Here is a 15,787-nt window from a genome sequence, read left to right as displayed (position 1 = left end):
TTACAAGTGGATCTGCATGTCGCTTTTCTTTTCTAGGGACCCCCTCACTGTGTGCCAGTCCTCGTACCTCCAACCTCTGCGCTTCCTATTCACATCTAAAGGGCACCCTGGAAATATTTGACATGGTGCTACAGGAGGATCAGACAGTATTTCTTTCTGTCTGCTCTGCCTTTATTTGGCCGCCCCCAGCTTCTTCCGCCTGTATGCCAGGGGACGGACATCGGCGAAGGAATGACCGGAGGCTGCGTGTGCCCTAGCCGCTTCCGTCTCTGTCCTCCCCCTTTCTCATTAGAACCCTTCCTTAGCCCTTCTCCCCACTCCCTGTGGAAATTCTTCAGAAAGAATGACTCATTTTAAAGCATGAATCATTATTGACAAGTGTGTATTGAATCTTCTTGCTTTCAGAGAATTTGTGCTTTAATGGGCTATAAGAAATATCTAGCGAAGTAAATTACTCTCTAATGGTAGAATTTAATTTTAGTGAGTGGTTGAGGGATCCGTTTTGAAGCTAGGAGATTCTTATTGGCATCTTTGAAATTACGAATGTAAGCGGTTCCCCACTTGACCCACATGGAAAGTCAGTCTTACCCATGTCCAGCTGTGATCTCCTTACAAAAGAGAAAGCCGGAAAGAGTATTGCTTGCCTGTGGGTAGAATGACTACTTCCTGAGATTCAGGTGTGATTGGTTCTGTCTCATCATTTAATGTCTAAGTGGCCCTTGTTGGTGAAAGTTCAGACAATGTTTGCAGCAAATCCAAGTCTCAGGCAGAAAGCAGTAAAGGCTTGCACTGCAGAACCTTCAATTTATTATTATTTTTTTAAACCAATCAACAAATATTGATTGACTAACCCTTCAGCTGTTTCCTCAAAGACAGTTTGGCCATTTTGATTCCATTCTTTTCATCTGTTAGTGTGTCATGGAGCAGTAACAGAATCTGTGACAACTTTTAGTGCTTTTTGTGGAGGGAAGGCTGTGTGGATGGTGTGTAATCCCACACATGCGTGGGAAGGCTGCGAGCGCTTGGGTGTGGCGGTCAGGAGCTTGGGCTCTGGAGTCAGATGGCCTGGTCTTCATCTCGGCTTTGGTGTGCACTGGCTGTGTGATTAGGAGCAAATTACTTAACCTCTAAACTTTACTTTCCTGGTCAGCACAATAGGGATAGTGTTAGTATCTGCTGGGGGTGGGGGTGAGAGAGGGGGGTGTAGGTGGTAGGGACAGTTGTGATTAAGATAAAGGAGGGATTTAAAGAACTTTGCTCTGTGGCTGGCTACTGAATACTGACAATGGCCAGCTATGACTATTTTCCTTTTACTCAGTGGTCCAGATTTCCTCTGCTCTTCTTGTATATTCACTTCTAGGACACAGGGAATTATACAGAAGCTTCTATAGGGCCCTGTAGAGACTTTTAAATCAGACTGCCTTAAAGCTTTTGGAAGTGAATTATTCCAAGAAGGGTTGCAAAGGAAGTTAACTTTAACCCTAGTTTCCTGCCTGCCTTCCAGGCCATGTCTTTATTCTGTCCTTAAATGAAGCCTCTCCAACAGACAGATTGACAAGAGCACCGCCCGGGGCCTACTTCTGTTCCGTGGTGTGGTGAACCCACAAAGTCGCTTGCAACTTGTCTCAGACATAATTCAGGCCTTGAAATGATCATTCAAATGTGCACATTTCAGGAACTGTTGGAGGAGAGAAACATCTCCAGCAAATACTGTGATACTTTCCCTCAGTCCGGGACTCCCTTGAAGGTCACAAAGGGGTGGTAAATCTGTAGGCTAATCACTTGGGATCCTCAAAGGCCCTCCTGGTTATCTTTGGCCCTGGTCCAGGTTAGCTAGTCTGCGTGTTCAGTGTCCCTAGAATACCACTGACCAATGGCCATCTTTATTTTTCAAAGTCACCAGATAAGGCAACTTCTCCAAACAACTTCAACAAGGCATTCCAGAAATGCTTGATCTCATACTTCTCTGCATGATGGTGCATAAATACAATTTTGATTTCATCTCAAAGTAATTAACCTGAACTTTCTCTTCTGGGATGTAAAGTAGAATAATGTTCTACAGCTTTTTGAATATTAGATTGGAAAGCAAATGCCCTAAACATTTTGTTTAATTAATTCCGAAAGAGGTGGTAAAAACTTTTCATGATTAATGGAAACATGTGTGTTTTAACTGAAGCATATGTATACGATACTACTGTATGAAAATTTTATGTTAGACAAACTATTTGCTTTGGGAATGTGAGTTAATGATGTGAATGTTTTTCATTTGTTGAATTGTTCTTTATGAAAAATACACAGGTTAATTAATGGCTGTAAGAGAAAATTTGTTATGTGAATCTGCTTTGAAGTAATCTCAAGTCTCTACCCAGCACAGACCTTTGGCGTAAATATAAGCTAGAAAATCAGGTTTTCCCTAGCTTGAAGAAATATTTTTTTGAATAAAAAAAAATTTTGTAAGCAGATCATGTTAAGAAAGCTAAAGTACTGGGGGCCTTCTATTTTGCCTATGCACAGAATTATAAAATGTAAGGCATGCACCTAATTCCCAGGTTTCAGGTCAAGTAAAAGATGTGGTTGTTGAACAAATCCCTTTGGCTTTGAGAACTTAAGAAAAGCTCTCTTTTCTAGGTGTATTCATACTGTTAAAATGGGGCATCATCTCATGTCTGTAGTAGAATTTTGAGCCATGTTTTAGCTAGCAAATTAGTTGAGGTAAGCACGGTTCTTCATTTCTTAGATATAATATTAACACAAATGACTTTTATAAGACTAGAATACCTGAGCTATCTGAAAATGGTTTGTTGAACTTCTGGAATAATCTACTTCTCAGACTCTTCTTTGGAGCATTAGTTATTGATAACAGTTTGATGACAGAAAAGGAGAAATCTGACGGAACTTCTCCTGAGTTGGCCTTCATGAAACAGAATTTTATGAAAGCTGGATGGGAGTGCTGAATTATTCAACCGGACAGATGCTAACCACCATTCCAGGAGTTCCGTCCCCGTTGGAAAACAAGTGCACGACCTCTTCTGTGTCATTTTCCCATCCATTTTTTACTTTGTAGCACAAATGACTTATAAAAATAATCTGCTTTAAAATTCTACCTCTGGTTTACTTGTTGGGTCTATGGTAAGAAAGTATCCTTGCTTCCTCTTAACAAAGGCGTCTGTCTGGTGCTGGCGTCTGGTGACGGGGGCGTCTGTCTGGTGCTGGCGGAGTGAAGCGGAGAGAAACCAGCAAGCTGCCCCAGACGTGCTCCTCCGGGCCAGGCCAGCGCGCAGGCCGAGTGTCCGGCCTTGGGGCCCCCTGTGCCCTGCAGTCCGTTAAAGCTAAAGATCTAGGATTAAGAATCTTAACGTTTTATTTCCAAAACCAGCCTGTTTGAAGGAAGAAACAACAAGGGGAACCTAATACACGTTCTAAAGTGGCTCCTAAGAAAGTGAGGTCTAAGGCCAAATAATTTCGCCCATGAAATGTTTTTTTCCTTGCAGATTTTACCAGAATCAAGCTTCTTGCCAATGGATCACTGTGAGACTGCTGCTGTATCATCTTCTTTTTCAGGAATTTAAGATTTTAAAGCAGCTAATAGATCGGGAAAAACAAACTACGAATTCTAGTTGTTTAGGGATAACAGATGATTATTTTAAAAATACACTATTTTTTATCTAATTTTTACAAACTCTTTTATACTCTAAGGTAAATTATAGAGTTTGTTAATTTCGCATGCCACATTTATGTGTAGGCAAAGGCCATATTAGAAATCATATAAAATATAAATAAAGCTTTCTTTGAGTAGAACAAATGTTAAATGCAATAATTGTAAGACGTTTGAATTCATGTTATGACTCCATTTAAAGAAGGTTATGTTATCAGAAATGTTTGTTTCATATCCAAGGTCAGTTTTACATGGTCTCCTTTGATAATTAACAATAAATCACAATATGCAATTTGTGAAATAAAAATGGTCGTTAAAATGACAATATCTACTCCATTAAGGTACATAAAATGCTGTGCATATCCCTGAGCGACGCTCCTCAGGGGGAGAGATGCCATATCCCCGCTCTACAGATCGGTCCGCTTCTGATTTTGCAGGCTGATGGTCGCTGTGCCTCGCACCGAATCTTTTCCCTGGAAATGGAATGATTGCATGACAGACCCTATGAACCATGACTATGTCCACAACTCATGGACCAGGCCTTGCTTAGCCATTAGTCTTTGGGGCATTTTATTCAGAAATCAGACCACACTATGCCTGAGCTTGTTGGGGATTTTGTGATTACCATTCATGTCTGCAGCATGAGCCTGGGTTAGTACAAAAGAAAAAAAAAATCCATAAAGGAAGAAGAGATGTGGCTAATTGTGGCAATCTGTCACGCACCCGCACTGTCAACTGGGAGGGCCGATGAAACTCGGGAAGCGGCAAAAACACCTCGGAGGCCGCAAGGAAGTATTTCGTAGACCCCTATTTAAAGTCTCTTTTTACTCTCCTGCAAATGGACCCGTGTTTCCCAGACTAGCCATTGGCATGTCACTCTCACATTTTTGTCATGACTTTTACCACCAGCAGTACAAGGTACTCAGTGAATTTTATTCACTAACTCACTTTAAAAGGTTTTCTTTGTTTTAAGCTGCAGTATTCGTGATATCATGGGCTTCTTGCGCTAGTTAAATAGTTAAAATGAATGACTGCATGACAGACCCTATGAACCATGACTATGTCAACAACTCATGGACCAGGCCTTGCTTAGCCATTAGTCTTTGGGGCATTTTAAGTTTGTTAAATTTGTTTTCTTCTCTTACAAAGGAAAAGAAATACAGTATTTTAAATATTGAAAATATTTGCATGTTACCTAACATCATTCTGAACATCCCTGGGGCATGGGTGACAGGCCTCGTGGGAGCTGCGGGCCCTCCCGGCTCGGCTGAGAATGGTCTGGGCAGCCAGGTGACCTCAGGTCTCGGGGCCGACACCCCATCACCATCCCTCCTTCAAGGGGCCACCATCCTTCACATGGAGGAGAAGGAAACTGCGTGGGAAAGCTGATCGTAGGAGGCTGCCGAGTGAGCCAGGCCATTCCATCAGCAGAATCTGGCCACGCACATCTTTCCTTTTTTGACTGGCCATGTCACTTGAGGATCATTATAGTCAACACCCCGTATCATGTAACCGTGTAGGGAACATGCCAGTGTGGGGCCTGGGCCTTTCAAGGCCAGTAAGACTTTCAAGGCCTATTCCATTAGTAGCTTAGCACTGGGCGTCCCACCAGTGAAGATCTTACAGGCTTTCCACAGTAACTGAAGAAAGGGGTCATTTTACAAGCTTCATTAATGCTGAGCCCGGCTTAACCAGGCCGAATGAGCATTTTCACCAGGCTAAGAAGTCCTAGGAGCCCTCATGGCTCTACAGTCATGGCCTGGTTTATAAATAAATGATGTTCTTTGGAAATTTAAGAGCTGCCCGCCCCCCACCCCCCCACCACCAAATAAAACAGAAAGAAGGAAAAAAAGAAAAAAGTGCCAAGTCTTCCCACTGTGAGGAGCTGGCACCGTCCACCAGGTTGGAAAGGGCCGAGGGGCAGAAATCAACATCAGACCTCAGGTAGCTGTTGGGTTCAGGGTGTGTCTAGGTTTGAAGGGATGTTTGCTTCTGATATGAACATTTTTCTTATACTTTTATTATAGAAGATGATGTGTCAAATGTACAAATAATGTGCGCCTGGTGCCAGAAAGTGGGGATCAAGCGCTATTCCCTGAGTATGGGAAGTGAGGTGAAAAGCTTCTGCAGCGAGAAGTGCTTTGCGGCCTGCCGGCGAGCCTACTTCAAGAGAAACAAGGTAAGAGCGTGTAGAGAGGGGTGGCCCGAGGGCCAGGCCACGTGCGCATGCGCCCCCCTAGCCTCTAGCCCAGAGCCCTGTGCACCCTCCCCCTCATCCTCTCTGTTCTGTCCTCTGCTGTCACACTGAACCTCTGGTGTCAGGGATCCCCTTCTACCCTGGGACCTGCTCCTCAGTTTCTCTTTGTCTTGGTGTTCGAATTCTGAGAGGGTGAATGAATCTGGTGAGGACATGGCGACCGCAGCTGGTATCCTAACTGGCAGGGTCTGTCCAGCCGAAGAATGCATAGACTAGAGTCCATGAAAAATAAGTGGAAGAGATTTCTTATAAAGGCTGAGAAGCTAGTTGCAGAAGCATGGCCAGAAAGCTTTAGTCCACTCAGTTTAACACCTGTTCCTCAGGGGAACATTGCTCTGGCTCTTTCCATATTCTGACCCACACATTCTAATTGAGAAAAATGTCAAGTCTCTCTTGACACCTTGTAGTAAAGTTAATTGGCATTGGGAAGAGGTGAAATAATGAGCGCACGAACCAGCGTTGCTCACAGAGCCAACCGTCTGTGTTGGAACACGGAACAGCCGTAGTTACAGTTCTGTTTTGCTGCATTTTTTTTTTTTTAAAGACATCTCAGATCTGGAAGTGTCCTTTTAGAAAAGTGTTAGCCACTGTTGATGAGAAATGGCAAACACGATGTTTTTACAGGCAAACACACACATACCCACACAGCTAATTTCTTAATCTTTAAAGAACCGCTGAAGCATTTTGCCACCAATTACCGAAGCAAGTGGCTAGTTCATGGTAATTTTCCATTGATCTGTAAAGCCTCCTTAATTCACAAAATTGTCCACATCTTGCTAAGCATTTCCATTTCCATAGTACAAGATCAAAATCTGTCTCTTCTTGAAGCAAACAATTGTTATTATTTTCTAAGTCTGATGTCTTCGATCCTGAAATGCTCATCTTGGGCTCAGCGCGTCGCAACTGCACCTTTGCAGCAAATTATCTCCTGCAAACTTGGGTCACGTAATTCTGCCAAAAAACATAAGGCCGAAAGCATTAGGCTGCAGGGGTCCGCGGGGTGGAATTTTAGTGGCAGTGTCTAAGAAACCCGCCCACAGTCTTCATGGAAACAGGGAGGCAAGCAAGGAAATCACTTGGAATTCTCGGGGACAGTCCACAGCTGAGCAACCTTTCTCCCGGGGGGAGCTTCCCAGGAGGGTGGTTAGAGCGATGCATGGGAGATGCATTTTTGTTTGACTCTAGGGGGATTAAGATGATCTCTGAGCCCCAGGGGCTCCCGTTTTGAATGCTGAGCACTGAGGTAGGAGTCATAGAAGTGGACCCATGGCTTTCATCTTCAAAGCCCTACTTACCACAACAAAATACTTTGCATTCCATCCCAGAAGATGACTAGGAAACAGGGGTTTTTGTCTTTCTATGATTCTGAAGGATTAGGGTCTGAACCTTGATAGACTGCCGGTAGTGAATAAAAATCAAGCAAGAATTTGTCACAATGCTGGTGATACGTGTTATACTTTGCAAAGTGAGTTTACTTTAGTAAGCCTTTGAAACGGCCCAGTGTACCCTATATATGGTAAAATATATGCCACGTATATAAAGTAACACCACATATATAAATTTACATCATTATAAATAATATGTAATATTAAATCATTATAAAGTTTAAGGTCAAACTGAATTTAACTTTCCGCAGCATACAGTTTGAAAAATGGATAACTGGGGGGCCAAGATGAGAATTAGTATTTGCCATTCGTATAGTCGGTAAAGTCAGAAGTGGGAGGAGGACCCGTTCACTGCCTGGAAGGAATTCGCGGGGCAGGTCTTTGAACATCCCCCAAAACCTGGGAGTCGTAGTGACTTGAGGTTTAGCCAGTGACCTTGACGGCTGATCCCAGCGGCCCGTTAGTGTGCACGCAGTACCTGGCTTCTCTGCCAGCTTCAGGCTTATTTATGTATTCCTGCATATTCCAAGGCTCCGCCACACCATGCCTCCTCATTTTTCAAGCAGAGAAATAAACTGGTCACATCGCTTGCTGGATTCTTTTTTATTTTTTAATTTTAAGAGCGTTATCTCTGCAACAGTATCCTATTGTATTACAATAAACATGTACAGCTGCTGCGTTTCTGTTAACTGATAGGATTCTGTGGTCATTTCGTTTAGGGCTTGAGTTTCCTAATGGATTGTGTTAGATACCAGCCTCCATCCTGCCATTTCTAAGAACTGCTGTAATAAGCCCCAGGGTGTTCCCCACCGACAATAGCAAATAGCTCCCTCTCTGGTATCATTTAACAAAGTCTTTAGTCCTCATTGTTAAAATCGTAGACTTTCTCAAACTTAAGGGAAGGGCAGAATTCCTCCCATTCCTATATAAAAGATTTTCTGGCTAAATTCTACACTTCTAAATATTGAGAAGGGGCTGGAAAGCAGAGTGAATAATGTGTGTGCAGAACAGAAATTTGCCTTGGGTATAATGTAGATTTTTAAAAACACGGAAAGTTAGCGATGCTGTACATTATGCTTTATAATGACAATCTGCTTCCTGGTGGATAGCGGCCTGGGATCCAAAAATAGTCTCTAAGTTGAACCCAGATTGCATGCACAATTTTACAAAGAAAAATCCTGCTAGAAAAGGTAGCTAATTAGGAGCAGGATTCATCCTCTGCAAATGCTTGGGTAAAGAGACAGGGACCCATTTGCTGCTCAAAACTAGAACAGAAATAGCCCAACTATCAAGATGAAGGCCCCCGGAAAACTGGGGTTTTACATTTCAGTTGCTTCTCGAGCCCTCCTTTCTCCTGGAGCCCCGTGTCTGTGGGACATGTTACGAGTGCCACGTCATCTCTCACGGACCCTGCATCCTGAAGTAAGGTGGGATGGAGTGAAGCCCAGTTAACTGTATATTGGTTACAGTTTAAAACTGAACTGAAAATTGAGAATTGTACTTGAAGAGTTGTTTGGATTGCAGCGAGTATGTAGGCTTTCTGCAAAACTCCTGTGCTGGGAGAGGGCTCTGAGTCACAGCTGTATTCATCAAAGGAACCAGCTACTGGCTTACACATTTCAGCATGCTGGCTCTAAGGGGCGTAGAGTGTTAATTCACAATTTTATTTTGTAGAATCCTTATCCCCAACAGACTCCATTGCTGGCTCCGAAGTTTTTGAAACAGTGGGTAAGAAGCATACTTTTGTGGCCTGCGGGCATTGGCTGAACAACCAAGTGTCAGTCTCATTACTTGATGCCCTAGAGACTTCTCAGGGGCTAAAGCTCACTCTTTGCAGCCCCCTTTGGGGGCCACAAGCTGAGGAAGACTTGAGAACATGTCTAGCCTAGTGATTGGCCTAAGAGACACAAAGCTGTAGAGACTCCTCAGCGGTTCTGCAAGAGATGCCGGAGTGTTGAGTCTAATATATACAAATTTTACTTGCACAATGACAGACACCTTAAAATATTCTTTTCTAAGGGAGTAATGCTTTATAACCATTATCCCTTTAAAAAAAGGAGTAGCAAACCAGACCACAAATAATAATCATTTCCAATTCTCCTTTTCTGATCCTTTCCCTTCTGCATGGGAAATATCCTGTTGTCTGAATTAATACCCACAAATCAATGGGCAAATCATAACTCGGGATAAATGGCCAATGCAGGCAACATAAAAGATGCTTGTTTTCTTTCCCTGTTCAGATCTCAAATGTATAGTGTTCTTTATGGATTTGTGTTATTGATACTTGAGTAATAGACACAAATTCTGAAGAGCACCAAAGTTTCGCTTCCTTTTTTCAGTTTTTCCATAATTTGAAACAACAAGTGATAGAAATACTTTTTCAGTATCATAATGTTGATGTTCCCCAACAGAGTGGGAAGAACGTAGCGGGAAGAAAGCTCTGTGAATAAGAGATAAATATAAGGATGCCTTAAAAATACAAAAGTTATATAGACAGAACAACATTTGCAAATGATGTCATTAAGATTTCCTAACAATCATAGCAAATGTTCAACAAGGGAACTCTTATATAATCATTTCTTTTACTTGCAAACTATTTCCTTGGAAGAAGACCATTGCTAATTAGCATTATTATTATTTTTTCCTACCTACATCCATACCTATGATAAAGTTCAACTTATAAATTAGGCACAGTAAGAGATTAACAACAATAATTAATAAAATAGAACAATTGTAACAATACACTGTAGTGAAAGTTACGTGAATGTGGTGTCCCCCTCTCAAAATAGCTTACGTACTGTCCTCACCCTTCTTGTGATGACGTGGATGATAAAATGCCCACATGATGGGATGGATGGTGAATGAAGAGGGGAATGAAGTAGGTGTGTTGAGCTACTGCTGCCCTTCTGACCACCCATTAGGAGAAGGATCGGTCACAACCATGGTCGGCTGTGGGTAACTGGAACCACAGATAAGGGGGATTATTGTATTGGTCTTTTTATTAAACTTGACTATATCCTGGGAAAGCGTCTTGGTTTCGGACTTAATTGTAGAAACTAGTAGCACAGAAGAAACATGCAACAAATGCCCTGTTAACCTAATGATAAACCTGTCTACTTTTTTCCTTTTAAACACCTGCATGATTTAATTTGCTAGTGTCTGTCATTCGTGAAGGAAGGTTTGGGGAAGGACATTAAGAAATTATTTGTAATTAGTGTGTGCCGGCCGCCTGAAGCTCGGGTCATGGACTTGCTTTTTGCTAGTTAGTCGCAAATATTCTTGACTGACCAGTAAGTGCACCCAGGGAGCACTAGAGTTCTTCCCGCGGCGTCGCCTTGTTTGGAGGGGACACCAGTGGGCCTTTGGGGACTGTCTGCCCACACCCGGGCCCGCAGGGTGACAGCCTGGCCCTGCAGTATCTGCTGGAACCGCTGCAAGGCTGCCCGCTGCCTGCGTGTCCAGCGGCCTCCACCTGAGGGGCTGTGAGCTGCAGGCCCACGGCAGTTTCCCTGTCACGGTGCTCAGGAAGCTCTGGGAAGGAACAAGAAATCCAGCTGTTTTCTTGTTCTCTGGTATTTTGAGACATGGAGTGGGGTGTTGGTGAGAGCCTGTGGGAAAAGCAGCCACAGCGGGGGGCAATGCGAGCCCTCTGAAGCGCATCTGGGGTGGGGTCGGAGCAGGAGAGCTCTGGCCAGTGAAGTAAGACGTAGGTCAGGCTGAAGTGATGATGCCGAGGCTCCTGAAGAAAGAGAGAAAGGGCTCCGGGGCTGCGCTTCTGCGGGCCTGGTGGGACACGATGCCCGAGGCATGTGATCTTCGTGTCAGCCAGCACCCTTGAACCCTGTTTGAGAAACACCCATCTGTGGGTACCCGGAATGCAAACACAACAGGGCAAATGGAAGGGAGGAATAACAGCCCTTTCTTGTTTTTAATGGGGTACATTTTGGGAGGTTGTGGGGGAAACAGAGAAGTAATTCTAACCTATTACCCAGAATGGATGTCAGCTTCTGAATAGTATTAGATATTTTAGATTCAATATGAAGAGATGATTAAAACTCCAAATAGCTTCAAGCCCCAATCTTTATTTAACATTCCTTTTCGATGAGCAGAAGGAAAAGGGGGTGAGTTTTTCATAGATCCGAATCCGGTCACCTGGAGATCGATACAGAGAGCTATTGACATACATGCGTGAATGTTAATTTTCAGACACAGTCAGTCTCTGGCCATCCTGGTGATAGCTAATGCTTCACACTTAATTCAAGTTTTTCTCATGAACTGCTGGTAATTATGCAATCCATCCCAAAGGCACGCTTCCTTTTAACATTAACCACAGTGTCAGATCGCATCAGCTGCCTCATGTCCTGGGGACCGTGGCTGCAGAGTGATGAATGTGCGTGCTTTGAGTCCATTGTCCCGCTGTCTCTCCGGGCAGCAGGCAGTTCGCTGAAATGAATGATCGGGAAGGGGTCCAGGTATTTGGCACATGTGTTCTGCTTGTCTATGCAGTTGTTGGCATTGCCCACTTTCTCACCTTGGTGTTAACAGGGTTCAGGGTTGTCTGAAGAATGAGCTTTTAAAGAATTATCTAGTGGATCTTTCCCATGTGCCTCTCCCACCATAAACTACATCCAGTACTCTTTGTGCCTGACTTGAAAAGGAGGGTCACGAGACCTTATTAGTAAAGACCAGAGGAGGGAGAGGTTTCTAAGGGTTCTCAGTGCACTGTCCAGAGAATCCAAGAGAGAATGGTTGTGCACTTTCCTAGGATTGTAGCTATGCTCTGTTAATCCAGACGCCTTGCCTTGAGATGTGTTAGTGTGGTAGCCCCAGTCCAGAAGGTCCCTGCAGCGTCCCGGCACGAAACCCAGTACACTCAGCCGTGTGCAGGACACCCATCTAGTCACACCGTAGTCATTTTTATTTCCCCCTCATCTCGGTACCTCTGGATACTTTTGTATGTATAAGCCCAAGTGTGAACCGGGCAAGCCGTGTGCACTTCTTTGTTTTGGGGGCTCTTTGCTCTTTGTTCATATCATCACAGATTGGGATGGAATAGAGAAAGCCTTGCTGCAGATGGCCACTTGATTTCTGCCTCTGCAGATGAGAGTGAGGAGGGGAAATGCGCCGTCTTGCAGTCTAGTCTTAGTGTGACCGCGCATACGCTCAACCTAACGTCTCCTGACAGACCGCCTTTGGACATTGCAGATGTCAGTGTGCTGCGTTCTCTGGAAACACAGGCTGTGACCAGGGCTGGATGCGACTGTGGGCACCGGGAGGCAGATCGGTGGTTTAATGAATCCATGAAAGAGGCCTGAGCTCCGCCGCAGTTCAGTGAGCACTCTAGTGAAACGAAACTCCTGTAGTCTTTGCAAAGATAGAGATGATCAGCGGCTGGCGTGGAAGCCAAGGCCCAGTAGTCATGACCTCCCAGAATTGGTGTCATGGACTCGCTGCTGACGGAAGGTCTGTCAGATCCGGGCTCCGAGGCTCACCATGTCCACACTGATATTTTCTGAATGTTTGAGCTGAATTTGGCCCAGAAATTCTTCTGTGAGGACAGTTTTTTTTTTTTAAAGCTATGGAAGATAACTTAAATGACATTTCTTTAAAGCAACCAGAATTAAGCTCAAGAATTATATTTATTCTAACATGTAGTGTCTTTGTAAGGCATCCTCATGAGGAAAAGTAGGTAGGGAAATAAAATCCATTCATGGTCAAGTCCTCAAAATGTCCAGTTGTGGGGCTGGGAGAGCCCCGATTAATCCTTCCATGGTGAGATATTTCTCATTGGTTTGCTATGGCTAAGGGTTAACCCCTCCTATTATTAATTCAGACATTAATGTAGTTTCTGGTTACTTCATCCTCTAATGGGGGGAATATAGTTAGTAGATATGAATTTTTTACTTCCAAATGTGCTTTGGAAACATTACACTGATTTACGAGAGCTTTGGATAAGGCTTTCATAAATACATCAGAATGTATTTAAAAATATTTAACCTCTTTTGATTGTGGAAAAACAACTGCCTTGATTTCAAAATGATTTTTTTTTCCACAGAGATCATAGAATTCATGACATAAATCAAAGATTTTTGCATCTGATTCTTGTCACACTGACTTGAGCTTTCATAGTGTTTTACTTTCTTGATTAGCTGATCAGCATTAAGAGGGCGGGATCCTCCCCCAGGAAGGGTGTGAGTTCAGTGGGTAACAGGAATTCTGAAGTATGATGAGTGGTGATTTCTATATGGATCCAGCAAATGGTATGTTGTCTTGTAATCTATTTCAATGGAATGGTTTCATATTAATTTAAATATGGTTTTATGACTTCTATTCATCTATAGTACTATGACTGTACATCCAACTCTTTGGTCTAAGAAAAGTCTTTGAAGGCCTAATACTTCCTGTGATCGTCTGTAGGATTATGTTTCATAATTTGGAGCAATTTAAGTTGTTGGGGTCCAAGGATTTAGGAATAAAGAGACCCAGGTGTAGGTGAGGTAAAGCTGAGCAAGTAGTTAAAGACCAGGAGGATCTGTTCAACAGAAGACACGTGCCTCTGCACTGTTTTTGTGTTTTTAGCCAAGATTAAAAAAGAAAACCAACTTTGTTATTTATTCGTCTGTTCATTCTTAAAAGAATAACATAAAAAGATATTTTAAGCCCCTATATATCTTTTTACATGTGCTAGACACTGTTAGGTTTGGGGGATACATTAGTGAACAAGAGAAAAGTCCCTTCTGTAAAGAGACTTGTATTCTCTGAGGAAGACAGATAATACACAAGTAAAAACGGGTGTTTATGGAACACGGTGTCGGGGAGTGATGGATGCCATGAAAAAAGGCAGGGCGAGGGGACGGCTAGTGAGGTGGGGCGCTGCTCTGTATCTGGCCGTCACGGAAGTTACCTTTTTGGAAGTGACACATGGGTTGGGACAAAACGAAGGGATGGAAATAGTCATGAGAAGACCTTGTCACAGAGGGTTTGGAGTGGAGGGGAACACGGGAAAAGCGAGGCCCTAAGGGAGGGAAGGACCTGTTACTGCAGGCTTGGCATTTTTGAACAGCAGGAAGGTCGGACTGTCCAGAGCTGAACGGTCAAGGTGGTTAGGGGCCAGAACAGCACTTGCATTCCGGTTGGAGCGTGACGGCTGCTCCGGGAGTTGTGGGGCAGGGTCTGTGCTCAGACCTGATATTCGTAGCTGGTTTGACCTCTGGTAAGCAAGTGGTACCTGTAAGATCCTGCATGAGAGGGGGATTTGGAGAGTGAGAAAGCCAACAATATTTCCATCAAAGTTGGGTGTGTCTGGCAACAGAAAACTAAAAATATCGTAGCCACTGAATTATTCACTAGTAGTTATGAAACATTTTCCAGTAGCAAACATGTGTTGAACCAATTTAGGTTTTTTTTTTTTTGAACGTGTGGGAGGAAATGAAGTGGAGAACTGCACTGTTGGTGTTCCCTGCTGTAGAGTGGACAGGGCTTGCCCCTGACCTCCGGAAGCTTAAGGTCTCAGAAGGCAAGCTCTGCACAGAGGCCAAGCCTTGGGCTGGGGGACCTGCAGCGTCCAGGGGCCTTCTGAAGCCCTACCCCTAGAAATAGTGTGATGAATAGGAGATGGTGACTTTGAAGGGACCATCTTTGCATAAAGGAATTATGCTGAGGCTTATTTCACTCTAAGAGTAAACTTAATTTGGTCATTACTTTTAGAATGATTCAGGATATTTAATGCAAGTAGCAGAAGATCCAACTCAGACAGGTTTAGACAACAAAAGGCATCTTTTACCTACTGGAACTGTAATGTCCTAAGTCACGGTGTGCTTCAGGCAGGTCGGTCCTGAGGTCAGGGATCTTACCATGTCTGTATTCTTCTGCATGGAGTGGGGTATAGCCACACCCCAAGGCAAGCCCCCCAGAGATCAGGGCTACGTGTGTCCTTGTTCCCATTCAGCAGAAGGCGGAGCACCTGTGTCCTGGCTTCCCAAGCGAGGGTCTTGAAGCTCACACTCATTGTCAACGCTTAGACACATGCTGAGCCTGAGCTGGGCTCTAAGACCAGGGCAACAGACGTTCCGTTAGCTCGAGCCAGTCAGGGTTTCCCTTTGCCTTTGGAGTTGCGGTCTTGCTTCTGAAGGCCACAGGAAGGTGCGAAGCCATGCAGCTACCAGAATAAACCCTGGGAACTGTTAAGGGAGGGCAGGAATCAGAGTGATGGCTGATGGTAGGTGCCGGCAGATGCCCGCAGGAGAGGAGAGGTGATCTCACGAGGCTGGATTCTTCACACATGAATGTTCCATGCCCTTCTGCTCTTGTCATGTAGAGAAAGGAATCTGGAATCCAAGTGTGGACTGAAAGATAAAAATGTGATTGACATTTATCACAGGGCACTTAGATGAATTACTTCTTCTATCCAGGCCTAGCTGCTTTGAAAACCTGATTATTAGAATGCTGGCTTTAGTTCCAGCACCGAAGTGCTGACATTTTTCTATTCCT

The 15,787-nt window shown here is 43.9% G+C and overlaps 1 protein-coding gene across 6 annotated transcripts in view; it reads left to right on the top strand.

Moving 5' to 3' along the window:
- SOBP (sine oculis binding protein homolog) overlaps window positions 1–15,787 on the top strand; it is a 150,221-nt gene that overhangs the window by 33,903 nt on the left and 100,531 nt on the right. For 3 of the 6 annotated variants that reach the window (XR_012124682.1, XM_073220836.1, XM_073220835.1), the window contains exon 4: window positions 5,683–5,834. The exons of the other annotated variants lie outside the window; for them this stretch is intronic. Coding sequence is in view for 2 of the 3 variants with exons in the window: in XM_073220836.1 (XP_073076937.1) it covers window positions 5,683–5,834 (152 nt within the window). In the remaining variant the exon portion in view is untranslated. The remainder of the gene's footprint in view (window positions 1–5,682; window positions 5,835–15,787) is intronic. 6 annotated transcript variants of the gene reach the window in all.

The sequence above is a fragment of the Manis javanica genome, chromosome 13, assembly GCF_040802235.1.
Source record: "Manis javanica isolate MJ-LG chromosome 13, MJ_LKY, whole genome shotgun sequence".
NCBI classification, from domain to species: domain Eukaryota; kingdom Metazoa; phylum Chordata; class Mammalia; order Pholidota; family Manidae; genus Manis; species Manis javanica.
This window is presented reverse-complemented; position numbering and strand designations above follow the sequence as displayed.